The sequence below is a fragment of the Peromyscus eremicus genome, chromosome 16_21 (assembly GCF_949786415.1).
Source record: "Peromyscus eremicus chromosome 16_21, PerEre_H2_v1, whole genome shotgun sequence".
Lineage (NCBI taxonomy): Eukaryota > Metazoa > Chordata > Mammalia > Rodentia > Cricetidae > Peromyscus > Peromyscus eremicus.
The window spans coordinates 60492551-60508903 of record NC_081432.1 but is presented as its reverse complement, the minus strand read 5'-3'; the positions used below and the strand labels follow the sequence as shown (position 1 = coordinate 60508903).

Genomic DNA, 16353 nt, shown 5'->3' with positions numbered 1-16353 from the left:
CCCCAATTTCAGGCCAGTTGGAAAGTCTCCTGCAGGCACAACTAACTACCTCCACTCCACATAAGACTCTGTTATCTACAAGTCCCACTTGCTCTCCCAAATCCACCCCTCCCCCAAGACCATAGCTGTTCCCTGAGACACAGTCTTGGCTGGCTCCCACTGGACCAAGAGGTGACTTACTGTACTCCCAGCCGGTCACCCTGCTTCAGAGGCACAACCTTACCCCCTTACCCTTACCCCCACCCATTGCAGCCCCAGTTGTAGGCCAGCAGGCAAGACTCCTGTGGTGAGGTAACCCAGGCTCAGAAAGACAAACATGATATGTAATCACTCATCAGTAGATATCAGATGTAAAGAAAAAAATAATCAGACTACAACCTACAGCTCCAAAGAAGCTAGGAAACAAAGAGCCTAAGAGGGACACACGGATTGCCATGGGAAGGAGAAACAGAGGAGATCTCCATGAGTAAAGTGGGGATGGGAGGCAATAAAGGGGATGGGATGGAGGGCATGATGGGATGGCTGAGCTGGGGGAGGGACAGATTGGGAGAGCAATGAAAGAGATATCTTGATAGAGGGAGACATTATGGGGTAAGGGAGAAACCTGGTGCTAAGGAAATTTCCAGGAATCCACAAGGATGACCCGATTAGAAGACTGGCAATAGTGGATAGGGTGCCTGAACTGGCCTACCCTGGTATTCAGATTGGTGAATTCCCTAACTGTCATCATAGAGCCTTCATCCAGTAATTGATGGAAGCAGATGCAGAGATCCACAACCAAGCACCAGGCTGAGCTCTGGGAGTCCAGTAGAAGAGAGGGAAGGGGATTATATGAGCAAGGGGGGCGGTGTCAAGATTACGTAGGGAAATCTACAGAGACAACTAAACCATGTTTGTAGGAACTCAGGAACTTTAGACCAACAGCTGTGGAACCAGCATGGGACGGGACTAGGCCCTCTGCATATGGGAGACAGTTGTGTAGCTTGGTCTGTTTGGAGGCCCCCCGGTAATGGGATCAGGATCTATACCTGGTGCATGTGCTGGCAATCTGGAGCCCATTACCTATAGTGGAATGCCTTGCTCAGCCTTGCTGCAGTGTGGAGGTGCTTGATCCTGCCTCAACTGAATGTACCAGGATTTGCTGACTCCCCATGGGAGACCTAACACTTTTTTGGAGGAGGGGCTGGGGGTATACTGGAGGGGAGTTGGAAGAGGGATGAGAGGGGCGTCTGTGGTTGGTATGTAAAATAAAATTTTAAATAAAAAAGAACAAAATAATGAAAGACAACACTGAATAGAGATAAAAGGATACTTAATATGAAAAGAGAATGGAGAAACCACTATCTTAGAGTTCATGTTTTGTTACAGAGGTAGACTAATAAAAACAGCATGGTTGTAGCATCACAATAGACATGTTGATCAATGAAATCAAACTGAACACCAAATGGAGGTCCACACTCCAATGGACACATGATTTTTCATATAGAAACCAGAAAAATGCACTGGGTAAAAAAACACCTTCCACTCATGATAGTGAAATAATCTTGATTGCTGCATGGAGAAAACTGCACAGAGATCTGTATTTACTACCCTAAATAAAAACTTAATTCCAAATGAATCAAGGATCTCTAAATAAGACTAGAGACACTGAATATAACAGAAGAGAAAGTGTGTAATAGGCTTGAACTCATTGGTACAGGAAAAGACTTTTTGAATAGGACACCTGTAGCACAGGCACTAAGACCCACACTTAATAAATGGGACCACATGAAGCTGAAAGTTTCCTATGGCAAGATATCTATGTAAGCTTTGGGACTGTCAATGACTGCTCCACTATATGATAGTGTATGCTGTGTTATTGAAATAGATTGTAGATAAAAATTCTAAATGCATTTCCCATTCCTTGTAATTAAATTACAATGCACTATGAGTGAAGTGAAGCAGTGTACTATGAGTTCTAGAGCAACACAAAAACTGATTTTCTTTTCTGAAGATATTGTACATTGCTATTTGTCCAGTCCAGATCAGAATCTCTGAGCTCAAACAAGTTTCTGCCTTGTCCTTACAGATAGCTATGTGTGTGGGTGTGCATTCTGAGATCCATCAGGAAATTATGGTCACACACTGGAGTAGTCTCATTAGTCTCATGATTGACTTCTACAAGTCACTAATAAACAGAGATTGCACACTGGAAATGAGAAGGCAGTCCAACATGAATATTAAACATTGAAGCTGAGCTGACATTTCTAAATGTTTTATGTTGTCAATATAATAATTTTGAAGCATGTATGCCACTAGTGAGTTGGCATTGCTTGTGACAAAACCTTCCAACATTATAGTCAAGATATAATTGGCATCAGGAAGACTGTGTGTATTTGAAATGTATTAGAATAAACTGATCAGGAGAAAGTGACTTACAAAATTTACCTGTTTGAGATTGCTGTGTTTCAGGCTTGGATCTGGAGACTAGATGACAAAAATCCCTCAGCTATTTTGAAAAGAGACATTTAATCAATATTTTGGATTTCAACAATATATAATTATTCAATATAAGTATTAAAAGGCATTTACCTCTAGATGCGGACATTTTTCAGCCCAAACTGAAAGAAAAAGAAAGTATAGTCAATCTTATGCACAATGAGAATTCCAAACCTACCTTTATGAAGGCTTCAGAGGGCAATGAGTTCTATTCCCTTCTTTCAAAATAAACATCTATTATTTTACTGGTTAGGAAAGCAGCTGACAAGAAATATACTGAAATATATCAAAAGAAATCTATAGATTCAATTTAATTCCCATCAAAATTCAGAGAAATTTAAAAAACAACCACAACAGCATCAAAAAGCCTTTCAGGTTCATATGGAAATACAAAAACATCTTGGATAGATTTAAGAAGATTCTCAATACTAAAATATGCTGGAGAAATCACTATCCCAGATTGCATGTTTTGTTACAGAACTAGAGTAATAAAAACATCATGGTTCTATCATCAAAATAGACATGTTGATCAATGAAATCAAATTAATGTCCAAACACCTATGAATACATGATTTTTCATAAAGAAACTAGAAATACACCCTGAATAAAAAAAAATAGCCTCCATACATGGAGATTACCAAACTTCATGGATACATGAAGAAGAATATTACCCTGAACAAAACTCAACTCCAAATGGATCATGAATCTCAAAATAAGACTAGATACCCTGAATATGACAGAAGAAAAAGTTTTTAACAGGCTTGAACTCACTGGTACAGGAAAGACTTCTGAACAGAACACCTGTAACACAGCACTAAGACCCAAATTTAGTAAATGGGACCACAGGAAACTGAAAGCTTCTTTATGGCAAAGGACACCATCATCAGGCTACATAATAGGAAAAGAACTTAATCATTTAAACCTCTAACGTACAGTTAGTATCTAAAATACAGAAATAAGAAAAATTGGACTCCCAGGAAACAACTAACCCAGTGACAATGGTGTTCAGGAATACAAAGACAATTTTTAAAAGATAAAACACAAACTGCTGACAAACTTTTAAGAAACGATCATCATCTTTCTTTATCAGAAGAATGCAAACCAAAAGTACTTTGAGATTTCATTTTACTCCTGTCTGAAGGGCGAAGTTCAATTAAGCAAATGACAACTCATGCTTGTGAGGATATGACGAAAATGGAACACTTGCTCATTACTGATGAGAACGTAAACTTTTACAGCCATTAAGGAAATGACTCTGGCATTTTTTCAGGAAGCTGGCTACTAATCCTTCTCTAAACCCACCTATACATCTATCTGGCATATACCCAAAGGACTCTGTATCCTACTACAATAAATACCTGCTCATACATGCTCATTATTGACTATTTACAATAGCCAGATTTAGGAAACAGTTTAGATGTCCTTTAACTGGCAAATATATAATGAAACTGTGGTGAACTTACACAATGGGGTGTTTTGCTTCTATCAAAAAAAGGAAATTAGGAAATTTACATATAAATGTATGAAGCTAGAAAAAAATCATCACGAATGAGGAGACCCAGATCCAAAAGTCAAATACTGTATAATTTCCCTTATATGTGAGTGTTAGCATTTAAGTCTTCAACATGTGTGCTAAAATCCATATAACCACAGAGACTCTGCATCAAGTAAGGGACTGCTTGCAAGGATCATTCAAGTAAAGGGAAATAGAATATATAATTGTAGAGAGACAGTGGGGGGAAGGGCGATGCAAGTGAGAGGTTAGGGTAGGAATATGGGGATGGACAATTTACTAAAGTCCACATGAAAAACCATATGGAAACATACTACTGTAGAAGATTTCTAAATACATATGCATATAAAATAAATCCAAATGGAGTCTCCAAATAAAAGAGGAGATAAAGCCCCAAGTAGACATCTTTTGCTAAACATGAAACCTTCAGTTATACCTAGTTGAGTCAATGGACAAAGGGGCACCTTAGGTATCTCAGGTAGAAGAGAACTCAGAGATCCTTCTGGGACTATCTCAATTTTACACATCGCTCATGCTTATTGACATATGGGGCTTATTACCACTTTTGTTGTCTTTTACTTAAGTGTAAATTTATTCAGTGATTTCTTTTGGTAGCACAACATACCAGCATTTGTCTTACATAAAGTCTCTTCATGATGACTCTTACCTTGAATTATTTCATTTTCTTCTGGACCATTTCCTACGTTGGATGACTGGGCAGCTTTCTGCAGTGGATTAGGGTAAAACACACTCTGTCACATGATATTAGTAATGTAATTCCAAAAGGTCTTATTTTCTATTTCTGAACATACCATGATACTAGACTTTAAGAAAATTGTTCATGAGAATATATGCAGTATCTATCAAAGACCATTTGAATGGAGAATCTTATATACACAGTCAAGTTTAAGTCTTTCATTTCCCAATTACATACAAGAAATATAGAATAGAGGGAAAACAGCCATAGACAGAGTAATGCCTGATGTGCATGTATCAATAAAAGTAATTATTTTATATTATAATGTATAAAACTAATTTGCTCTTCTTAGTAAAGTTGGAGGATGTTAATGACACAAATGTTCACATCTTTAGTAGGGCCACTCCTCTAGGACACGATTAACATTAATCATGAGGTGTTATACAATGACATTATTTGTGCGGTTAGGCTTGATAGGAGATATGTATTATGTTAAAAGCATTCATATTGTATCATGCTGATTGTGTAGGGATCAAGGCAGAATGTGATTAATTTTGGTAAAAGTGAACAAACAAAACTGACATATTTTGTTAATTTCTTATAGAAGGCAAATCTGGATCAAAATAATAAGCAGACAAGTTTTTATTTCCTATGTTACCTTTAGACAATAACATTAGACCATTATGCAGTTTTAATATAGAAATGTTTCTCAGTGAACAGAAATCTTCCCTAAACACCATTTCACATTTTTTGCATGTTTAATAGAATAAACAAATCTTGCTTTCTCATCCCTCAAGAATTTTAAAAGTTATGAGAATAAGTTGTCCACTATTCTATATGTACAGTAATGCCATCCTATTTGACAGTTCTGAGTGGACACTCCCTCATCTTCTAAAACATGTTAGGCTTCATACTTTGATCTCTGACGACAAAATACCATTCTCACTCCTACCCTGTATTAACAACAATCTTACCTAACTGTCTCTCTGTACCATATGTTTTCTTTATGACAAAACACACCTATCTGAAGTAAAACAATTGCTTTTTACTTGTTTTGTCTTCTATTACTATAGCATAGGCTTCCCTCTGAAATTCTCAGTTCTTGATTTCTCAACATAGAGTAGATACTGACTATACAGATTTATGTAGGTTTAAAACATTAAAAATGTCTTCACAACATACTCATACTTCAGTAAGTACCTTACATTGTATTTTGTCTCTGAACAGATTGTGTAAAAGGCAAACTATAGTGTCTTGAATCTATTTGAATTCTCTACATTAACTCAATTCCATATATATATATATATATATATATATATATATATATATATATATATTCATTAAGCACATTGGACAATAATGTGGAAATAACTAATTTTTTTCATTGAATTGAGCAAAATAGTTGAGTTTTTCCTTCACAATTAAGCCTCTTTTATGGAATCAAAAAGTCCTTCTATTGGCAGATTAGTTGATTATATGTCCATATATCTTCTCAAATGAGGACCTTGAAATAACCCAATGATCGTAAGGCAAAAATTTCTCCTTGACATAACTGAGTATAATCATCACATAACAAATTTAGTTTCTGCAGGAAGAATCAACTTTATGAAATAAATCCAACTCTGAAGTCCATAATTTTTTAGCATCCACTATTTTAAATAGAGAGCCATAAGATTCTCCAGCCATTCAAAGAGCTTAACTTAAAGCACAAGTAATAATCATATAATTATTTACTAAATTACTTATAAAAGACAATGATTAGCTGTGTGACTGGATTCTAAGAATACCCTGTGTTTTATAATAGGTAAAAGACGTTCATTTCAATGTTAAATCATCATTGATGGACTGAATATAGTAGCCTGAAGTGTAGTTTCTTTTGGCCTATGGTAAGATCATCAAACCAAACAGTATTAAGTGAGAAATTTAAATTTAAACAGTTACATACCAATTTTTGATAGTCTTCATTCTTATGACAAACATTTGCATTTTCCAGTTCTAAATCCGGTATTGTTTCTAATTCTAGTTCTTCTGACATATCCACATATTTTATTTAAAAAATAAATATAACAATTAGATACACAATTTTCTATGACAATAAATTGGAATACATTCACAATTAGAATTTAGAAAAAAGTTACTCTTATCAAATATTTCAATTAAATGTACTTTATAGATGAATATTTACATGCTTAGATAAATGCCCAAGTTGTATAAATACCTGTATATCACTTGTATAGAAACTACCTGTTGCCAGCTTCAAAACATCCAAATACTTGACTAATTCATCTAGTAGTTAACACACCTCTCATAAATGACCAAGCTCTCTAAAATCTACATTTTCAGACGTCATCGATTTTTCAGAACATTTATCATGTGCTCACACCCACAAGCACATTCAAAAATGTACAAATTAAGGAAGTTGGATAAGGATTATGAAATAATTGTTTTTTTTAATTGAAACTGGCAAAATAGCTTTAGTTGTAAGGCCCCATTGCTCAAGACTCCACACTTTAGACACAGAATTTGGAGTAATTTAGCTGGACCTGACATAGAAACCTGCTCTCATACTATGAGAACATGCTATGCAAAGTGCCAAGGGAGATAAGCAATCAGTAATCTCACCAGCAGAAAATGGTACACCACCAAGATGTTGAAAAGCCTGGCAAGATAACGCTCATGGTCAGATAGCAGCACTTTTATTTTTGGGGTAACCAACAGCTGTCCTATTGGTCTGGAGACCCACTCAATGAGAAATTCATTCCTGGTACTGGGAAACTAATCAACTATCCATGGATGGAGAAATCATAAACACTAGGAGTCATCAATTACTCCCATTTTCTTATAACAGTATACTTACTGTGTTCTAAATATGGTTTTTATAGTCACGGTTATACCCACAGAAGAATGTAGCTGTCATTTCTCCTCAAAGAATTTACTTTACACAGTACATAAAAGTATTACAGTATATACAATTATTCAAACTCCAAGGAGTGACCATAATATGCCCCAACTCCACTTATAAAGTCCTAAATCTAAGGATCAGGAAAAATAGTAAGAATTAGGTAGATAGATTGTAACATCAAAGTACCAGCACTCTTGAAGCTACACAGCATCTTCTATGCATGACATAGATATTGCTACCATGAAATTTCAAAAGTATGATATCTGAAAAGACACCCGTATAAGGACAACACCCGATGAAATGCTACTGTGGGTGAAGTGAATCTCACAATGCACAACCCCTAGATGAAGATCTGTAGGCAATCAGTGGCTGATAAACAAAGACAAATCAGGTGATTTTCCAGAGATGAGCTCATCCTAGTAGGATAATAGGTTGTGCAATTCCAGTGATCAGTCCTAAACACGTGTACATATAAGCAACACATTAAACAAATACACACAAGCATGCATACACTTACACACACACAGAGAGAGACACAAACACGCATGCACACACATATGCACACGCGTGCACACACACACACACACAAACATAGTGTGTCTTTACTAATAGTATAGAAGAGAAGTTACACATAGAGTTACTAAGGACCTGAGCACAGGAAAGGTTGTAGGAATAGCCAGAAACCTGAAAATGATGTAAATATAGTACACAAGCATGAAATTATCAAAAGCTAAATAAAATAAAAGGCAACTCTTTTACTGACATTCTTATTTCAAACTTTGGATGAAAGTTTTTCTTGTCTACCATTACATTTTTACTTTTGTTTGATTTAATATGTATTACGTGGGTTATTTTATTTGGCTAAGGTATTTGTTGCCATGTTTTAAGCAAACCTCTCTGCCAAGTGATCTTCCAAGTTAAGCATGTGCATTACCTTCTTGTTCTTCTACATTTTCATATTGTTTGGAAGCTATCGGTAAGTCATCCGCACCACTTTTCAGACTATTCTCAGGAATATCTTGCTAAAATAATGAAAATAATAATGAGAATATAGTTGAATTTCCTATTTTGAATTCAACGAAACTTAAAAATAGGATAGAATATTTTCATAGATAACCTTTTGCATGCTCTTGAGAGCAACCTGTCTTTTTACCCCATACAGTCACATATTCTAAAATCAAGCCTTGAAGCAGAAATAGAAAAAGATCATCTGCAGAATTCAATAAGGAACTAAACTCATAATATGAAACTTACATTCCTCACCAAAAATTAAACAGGTAAAGAATAGATTTAAGTAATAACTCTTAATGTGCTTGCCATACCAAAGTATTTGATTTAAAAATCAATTCCTTGAGAAAATCAATTTAATATTATAATAAGGCCCTTTGATTAGTATGAAAATACAAACTATGCCAGGTGGAGAAGAATTGAAATATTTTAGAATCAGTTTTGTTTATGAAAAGAAGGATGTACAAAAAATAGTTTTGTTAAAATCTTAGATATAGAGAAAATAGTTTCATAAAATTAAAAAGCAATTAGTGATTCTTCTTTGTTTATATGATGCATGTAATTATTCAATGAAATCTTAAACTCTTTCACAGTAAAAAATGGGTATCATTAGATCATAACAAGCATTAACATGAAGGGAAGCATCAGAACATTCATTCGATGTCTGGAATGTTCCTGGTGCTTATTTATACTTGAAATAGTAGAGATGTCTTTATGTAATTACACATTCAGCATTTTTAGTCATGTAGTTGTGAGATAGGTAAGAAAATTTAAAGTTCACATAGATTCACTATTCTCTAAATGGCATAACACTAATAGTTATCACTTCATATTTAAGTCATATGAACTGGTGGTTTTAATTCAGAAAGATTCTGTGATGAAACATCAATGTCATTATGCCAGTTGAGGATTTGTAAGTCTTCAAATACTGTTGAAATATATATCAGTCTGGTCCCAACATTCATAAAACACATGAAGAAAGGAATAAAAAGCCTAACTGACTGTATGCTGAAATCCACATTTGAAGAATTTATGTATAGCTTATCACAATAAGACTTGAAGGACTGGGTGTGTGGTTGAGTGGTAACGAATTTGCCTTGCATTCATTAATTTCATAGTTGATGTAATAAATGAAAAAACAAAAAGGAAAACTACAAAACTCTAATCACAAGTAATCTAGGACACCCAGAAACAGGAAGCCTAACCTCAGAGTGATTCTGGAGATTTAAATGAGCAATGAAACCACTGTGTAGACATCCTTTAAAATTTGAAGTGTTACATATGATGCAAAGAATTTCAGGTTACTTTTAAAGATTTTGAGCGCAAAAATAAGATGAAATTGAACTTTTGCCTTTAGCATTGGTTATCAAAGACCTTATTCTAGAACTTGCTATAATTAGGGGTGAAACAAGTATACCTCAATTATATGAAGAGTTTTTACTTCCGTTTTTGATTTAAAAATTTGCATGTACAATATATTTTGAACATATTTTCCCAACCAAAATACTCCCAGATTATTCCCCATCCACCTACCCCCCAAATTTATAATCTTTCTCTCTTAAATCTACCCCCAAATTGAAAATACAAACTTACCACCAATAAGACAAAAATGCCACAAGAGAACAATCAGCCCCCAACAATACCACAAACACAAAATTGAACACTGCTTCCTTTGTGTTGATCAACTTCCCCTGGTCATAGTGTCTGCTCTGGAGTGCCTTTGATATACCCAGTGATGCTTCAAGTAGAACACTGATTTTTTTTCCTTTTGCCAACAGCTATCAATTACAAACTGCGTCCTGGTTATAGATGGCAGCCTGTGTCTTCTTCCGCCTCTTAGTGCTGGCACCCTGTCTTGTTGGAACCTGTGCAAATCATCTGTGTATGGACATAGTCTCTGAGTTCATATGTGCATTGGTCTTGGTCCTGTTGTGTCTGGAAGACAAAGTTTCTTTGACCTTATCCATAAGCACTGGCTCTTATAATCATTCTGCTTCCTTTTCTACATAAACACTGAGCCTTGATGGAGGAGGTTTGACGAAGACATCCAATTTATGACTAGGTTGTCCAAAGTCTCTCACTCTGAATTTTGACCAGTTGTTGATCTCTGTGCTGGTTTCCAACTACTGCAAGAGAAAACTTCTATAAGGAGGACTGGGAAAGGTATAATGACATGTCTCTAGGACTCATTTTCTTGCTGTATTCATTCAGAAGAAGAGTAGCTTTGGGTTTGTCCGTAGGTCCGTACCCTACATTGTCAGGTTATTGGCCCCTTTGGCAGTGTCAAGTTTGTATTCCATCTTAAGCAGTCTTTAAGTCCAATGAAAAAGTCATTTGTTATTCCCATAACATTTATGCTACTATGGGACCAGCATATGTTTCAGACACGTCACTATTGTAGGTCACAGGGTTGTAGTTGGTGATATTGATCATTACCTTTCTCCTCTGTGAGCAGGAGGTGTATCTTCTAGCACCATGAACATTAGTTAGAAGTTGTAATGATTCTATTTGGGCACAAATCCATTTACTCTATGTTTGGTTATTTAATATGTGGTTTTTTCACCAATAGGGTCTTCCTATTTGGTTGTGGAGTGAGATCAATGGCCTTCACCATAGCCTGTTATGTTTGGATAATTCTACGTGCCTGTAGAATCATCAACAAATGGTTCAGGTCAAACTGGATGGCCACATGCAGAAGAACTAAGTAGAACCATATCTATCACCCTGCATACATCTCAACTACGAATGGATCAAAGACTTCAACATAAGACCATAAACTCTGATTAAGATAGAAGAAAATGTCTGGAAAAGGCTTGAATTCATTGTTACAGTCAATGACTGACTTTCTGAACCAGATACCAATAACACAGGCATTAGGACCAAAACTAGCAAGTGTAACTTCATGAAGATGAAAAGCTTCTCCTTAGAATAGAACAGCATCATGTAAAAAATTATGGCATGGAAAATGAATAAGCCATTGCCAATTATACATCTGATAGGGGATTAGCATCTAAACCACAAAGAACTAATAAACTGAATATCAAGAAAACAAATAACATGTTCTAAAAAATGGGGTACAGAACAAAGCAGAGATACACAAATGCCTGAGAAACACTTCAGTAAATGTTCAACATCCTTAGTCATCAATGTAAATGTAAATCAATGCCCCTCTGAGATTTCATTTTACCTGAGTCAAAATGGTCAAGATCAAGAAAACAAATGACAGCTCAGCTGGGGAGTATGCAAGGAAAGGGAAACACTTGTTCCTTCCTGAAGGAAGTGCAAACTTACACTAGGATATGAAGAGCCTTCAAACATTCTTTTTGTACCTCATTATATACCCATTGGCAGCCTGAGACAGAACTCAGTAGGAACATTCTTGAACTCTTGGAAAGTTCAACCTGCCTCTGTCATCTGAATTTTAGGATAAAGATTGTGCCATGATGACTGGATCCAATATTTTATGAGAATGAATAATGCAAAGCTACTCTTATACTTATTTTGAGAGAAAGATTTTGTATTTCTACATTTTAATCACTTTAAATAATACTTTTTTCTAGATAAAGTACCAAAATGCTGTGGGATGGTCTTTCTGTATGCTGTGAATATATGTTGCTCCCATGGGTTAATAAATAATGCTGCGTCGGGCTATGGCAGGGCAGGATGGAACCAGGCAAGAAAACCAAGAGAGATAGAGGAAGAAGAAGAAGGGTGGAGTCAGGGAAGATGCTGCAAGCTGTCAGGGGGAGCAAGATGTAATAAAATACAGGTAAAGCCACGAGGCACATAGACTAATAGAAATGGGTTAATTTAAGATATAATAGCTAGCTAGCAATAAGCCTGAGCCATATATCAAACAGTTTATAATTAATATAAACACTGTGTTTTTATTAGGGACCAAGTGGCTGTAGGACACAGGAAAACTTCCATCTACACCAGACTTGAAAAATTGTTTTTAAATGTTAGTGTCCTGAGTAAGAGGGTTTTTTTTTTGATATTTTTATTATTAAGAAATTTTATATTCATGTTACATAATAACCACAGATTCCCCTGTCCTCCCTCCTTGCACCCCCAGCCTTCCTCCCCAACCCACCCCCCATTCCCATCTCCTCCAAGGCAAGGTCTCCCATGGGGACTCAGCAGAGCCTGGTACATTTGGTTGAGGCAGGCCCAAGCCCTCCCTCATGCATCAAGGCTGCTCAGGGTGTCCCACCACAAGAACTGGGCTCCAAAAAACACACTCACACACCAGGGACAGATCTCAATTCCACTGCCTGGGGGTCCGCTAACCAGTTCAAGGCAAACAACTGTCTCACCTATCCAGAGGGCCTAGTCCAGTCCCATGGGGGCTCGACAGCTATTGGTGCACACTTCATGAATTTCCACTAGTTTGGCTGGCTCTCTCTGTACATTTTCCCATCGTGATCTCAATGTCCCTTGCTCATAGAATCCCTTCTCTCTCTTATCAGTTGAACTACTGGAGCTTGGTCTGGTGCTTGGCCATGGATCTCTGCATCTGCTTCCATCAGTTACTGGATGAAGGCTCTATGATGACAGTTATGGTATTCACTAATCTGATTATCAGAGTAGGCCAGATCAGGCACACTCTCAACTATTGCTAGTAGTCTAAGGTGGGGTCATCCTTGTGGATTCCTGGGAACTTCCCTAGCACTCTGTTTCTCCCTGTTCCCATGATGTCTTCATTTATCATGGTATCTCTTTCCTTGCTATCCCACTCTGTCCCTGCTCCAGCTCAAACCTCCCATCGCCTTATGTTCTCATCCCCCATTCCTTGCCCTCCATTACTCCCCCTCACCCTCAGTTTGCTCATGTTGATCTCATCTATTTCTCCTTCACTGTTTGATCTATGAGTCCCTCTTAGGGTCTTCCTTATTAGCCAGCTTCTCTGGAGTTGTGGGTTGTAGTCTGGTTATTCTTTGCTTTACATCTAGTATCCATTTATGAGTGAGTACATACCATATTTTTCCTCTTGAGTCTGGGTTTTCATCCATTTGCCTGAAAATTTCATAATATCATTGTTTTTTACTGCTGACTAGTACTCCATTGTGTGTATGTACCACATTTTCTTTATCCATTCTTCATCTGAGGGGCATTTAGATTGTTTCCAGTTTCTGGCTATTATGAATAATGATGCTATGAACATAGTTGAGCTTGTGTCCTTATGGTATGATTGAGCATTCCTTGGGTATATGCCCAGAGAGTGGTATAGCTGGGTATTGAAGAAGACTGACTCCCAATTTTCTGAGAAACCACCATACTGATTTCCAAAGTGGCTGTATCAGTTTGCACTCCCACCAACAGTGGAGGAGTGTTCCCCTTCCTCCACATTTTCTCCAACAAAGCTGTCTTCAGTGTTTTTTTTTTTGTTTTTTTGTTTTTTTGTTTTTCGAGACAAGGTTTCTCTGTGTAGCTTTGTGCCTTTCCTGGGACTCACTTGGTAGTCCAGGCTGGCCTCAAACTCACAGAGATCTGCCTGGCTCTGCCTCCCGAGTGCTGGGATTAAAGGCTGGGATTAAAGGCGTGCACCACCACCACCGCCCAGCATCTTCAGTGTTTTTGATCATAGCCATTCTGACTGGTATAAGATGGTATCTCAGAGTCATTTTGATTTGCATTTTCCTGATGGCTAAGGAAGTTGAGCAATTCCTTAAATGTCTTTTGGCCATTTGAGATTCTTCTGTTGAGAATTCTCTGTTTAGCCCTGTAGCCCATTTAATTGGATTGTTTGGAATTTTGATGTCCAGTTTATTGAATTCTTTTATATATTTTGGAGATCAGCCCTCTGTCAGATGTCAGGTGGGTTGGTAAAGATCTTTTCCCATTCTGTAGTCTGTTGTTTTGTCCTATTGACTGTGTCCTTTGCCCTACAAAAGCTTCTCAGTTTCAGGAAGTCCCATTTATTAATCGTTTCTCTCAGTGTCTGTGCTACTGGTGTTATATTTAGGAAGCAGTCTCCTGTGCCAATGCATTCTAGGCTACTTCCTACATTCTCTTCACATGTTCAGTGTAACTGGATTTATGTTGAGGTCTTGGATCCACTTGGATTTGAGTTCAGTGCATGGCGACAGATAGGGATCTATATGCAGTCTTCTGCATGTTGACATCCAGTTAACATGTAGTTGACATCCAGTTAACAGTTTTTAAAAGTTAGTATCATGAGTGAAAGATTTTTTAAAAGGTACTTTAAAAACTAATGCTAATTTCTGTGCCCTTCAATACATGGGTTGGATATGTAAGCTATTGATAAGATACCTTAAGTAACATAATGAATAGGTTAGTCTACATATTTAGAGAAGCCTGAAAATTATGTAAGTCATGCTATAAGAAATAAAAATAAAACTACTAATGTTTATTTGTCCAAATATTCCCAAATTTCAAATTCCCTCCACTGTGGTAAAACTATACAAACTAATTTTTCTGTGATTACTTATTTCTTACCACATTTTTGGCTTTCAGAACCATAAAATAATTATTATGTTTTGGTACTTTTCACCATCAATATAGTAATATTGTCATAATTGTATAAAAAAATTCTAGCCAATTTTTCATCTAAAGTGATGACATTTTGACAACTGTTATATTATACCATTTCAAACTCCACAAAGAAGAAATTCAGCACAAGAATTTACCTCAAGAAGGCATTGATTACCTGAGTTTTCAAATTAGCTGTGTCCTCCATTCCTGTACACACGGAAATCAGGTACTCAAATTCAAAGTGATGTCTTTGAAGCAAAACACACAACAACAAATAAGTGAGTAGTGGACAAAAGCATTTGTCTTGAATGTTTAGTTATTTGAATAGCAGATGGTGTTTCTGTTGTTATAAGACATCTGTTTTATAAAATTTGTTCAGCTGTTAATTTCTGTCTCCCCTTCTCCTAATCTCTGCATTTGTCAAGAAAGAGTTCCACATAGTTCCACATCAAATAGTGTCAGTCAATATATTTGTGGAACCTGAAAATCATTTGTTTTGAAAACTGTCCTGATGATTGCACGCAAATTACAATTAATTGCTCACATACCCTTTAATCATTAATTTAAGTAAAGGTAATAGCCCCAAATAAAGCAAAACAATAGTGTCCTCATTCTACTCTATTAATAAAGCACAAAACTATATAACTACTAAATGGCAACCTTCATTCTTGAGCATGGAAAATACCCATTGAAAGGAAACCATCACATCCATTCATTGTCAAACAGCTAATAAAGTCATGAAAAAGATGTGAAATCCTTGAACATTAAAGTTATAAGTGAACAAACAAATGTGCACATTGAGGTTTGAAATCCTCTTATCATGGGTGTTCAAACATTAAAATGTAATAATTCAGTTATTACACTGGTGGAGGCTGATTCAAAAACTACCAAGCACTTAAAAACCTTCATATGTGCTCGGTTGATGGCAGAGACTTCTGGAAAAGCAGATCCCTGGGACTTTTGCCTCTGTTTCCCTCTAGGTTCTCTAGATGTCTTCCTTATATAGGACACCACTCCTCGTTCCCTCTTTTGCAGTCTTCAGTGATGCTCTCTGGCCTTTCAATATTCATCCCAGGAAGGTGCAGATTCCTGAAAGTACAGGCTCAAAGAACCTGAAAGACAGCTAGTTCCCTGGTTCAGGCAAATAAGCTAAATGGAGGGTCAGCAACACACATCCCAAGCCTAGATATGTTACAAAATTCTATGATTATGTTCTGCAATTCCAATCTGAAAAGGACAGGAATTTGGCAAAGGTAACAG

At 36.6% G+C, this 16353-nt stretch overlaps 1 protein-coding gene across 6 annotated transcripts in view; it reads right to left on the bottom strand.

Annotated features, from left to right (window-relative positions):
• Positions 1-15350, bottom strand: part of LOC131926172 (uncharacterized) — a 41649-nt gene extending 26299 nt beyond the window's left edge. For 3 of the 6 annotated variants that reach the window (XM_059281453.1, XM_059281458.1, XM_059281455.1), the window contains exons 1-6: positions 15269-15350; positions 8525-8612; positions 6634-6716; positions 4617-4716; positions 2572-2600; positions 2428-2488 (exon numbers count right to left, since the gene is read on the bottom strand). In XM_059281453.1, coding sequence (XP_059137436.1) covers positions 2428-2488; positions 2572-2600; positions 4617-4716; positions 6634-6716; positions 8525-8612; positions 15269-15298 — 391 coding nt within the window. In that variant the 5' untranslated portion in view covers positions 15299-15350. The remainder of the gene's footprint in view (positions 1-2427; positions 2489-2571; positions 2601-4616; positions 4717-6633; positions 6717-8524; positions 8613-15268) is intronic. The other 3 variants (XM_059281456.1, XM_059281454.1, XM_059281457.1) reach the window with 3 other exon arrangements.
• Between the last annotated feature and the right edge of the window lie 1003 nt (positions 15351-16353).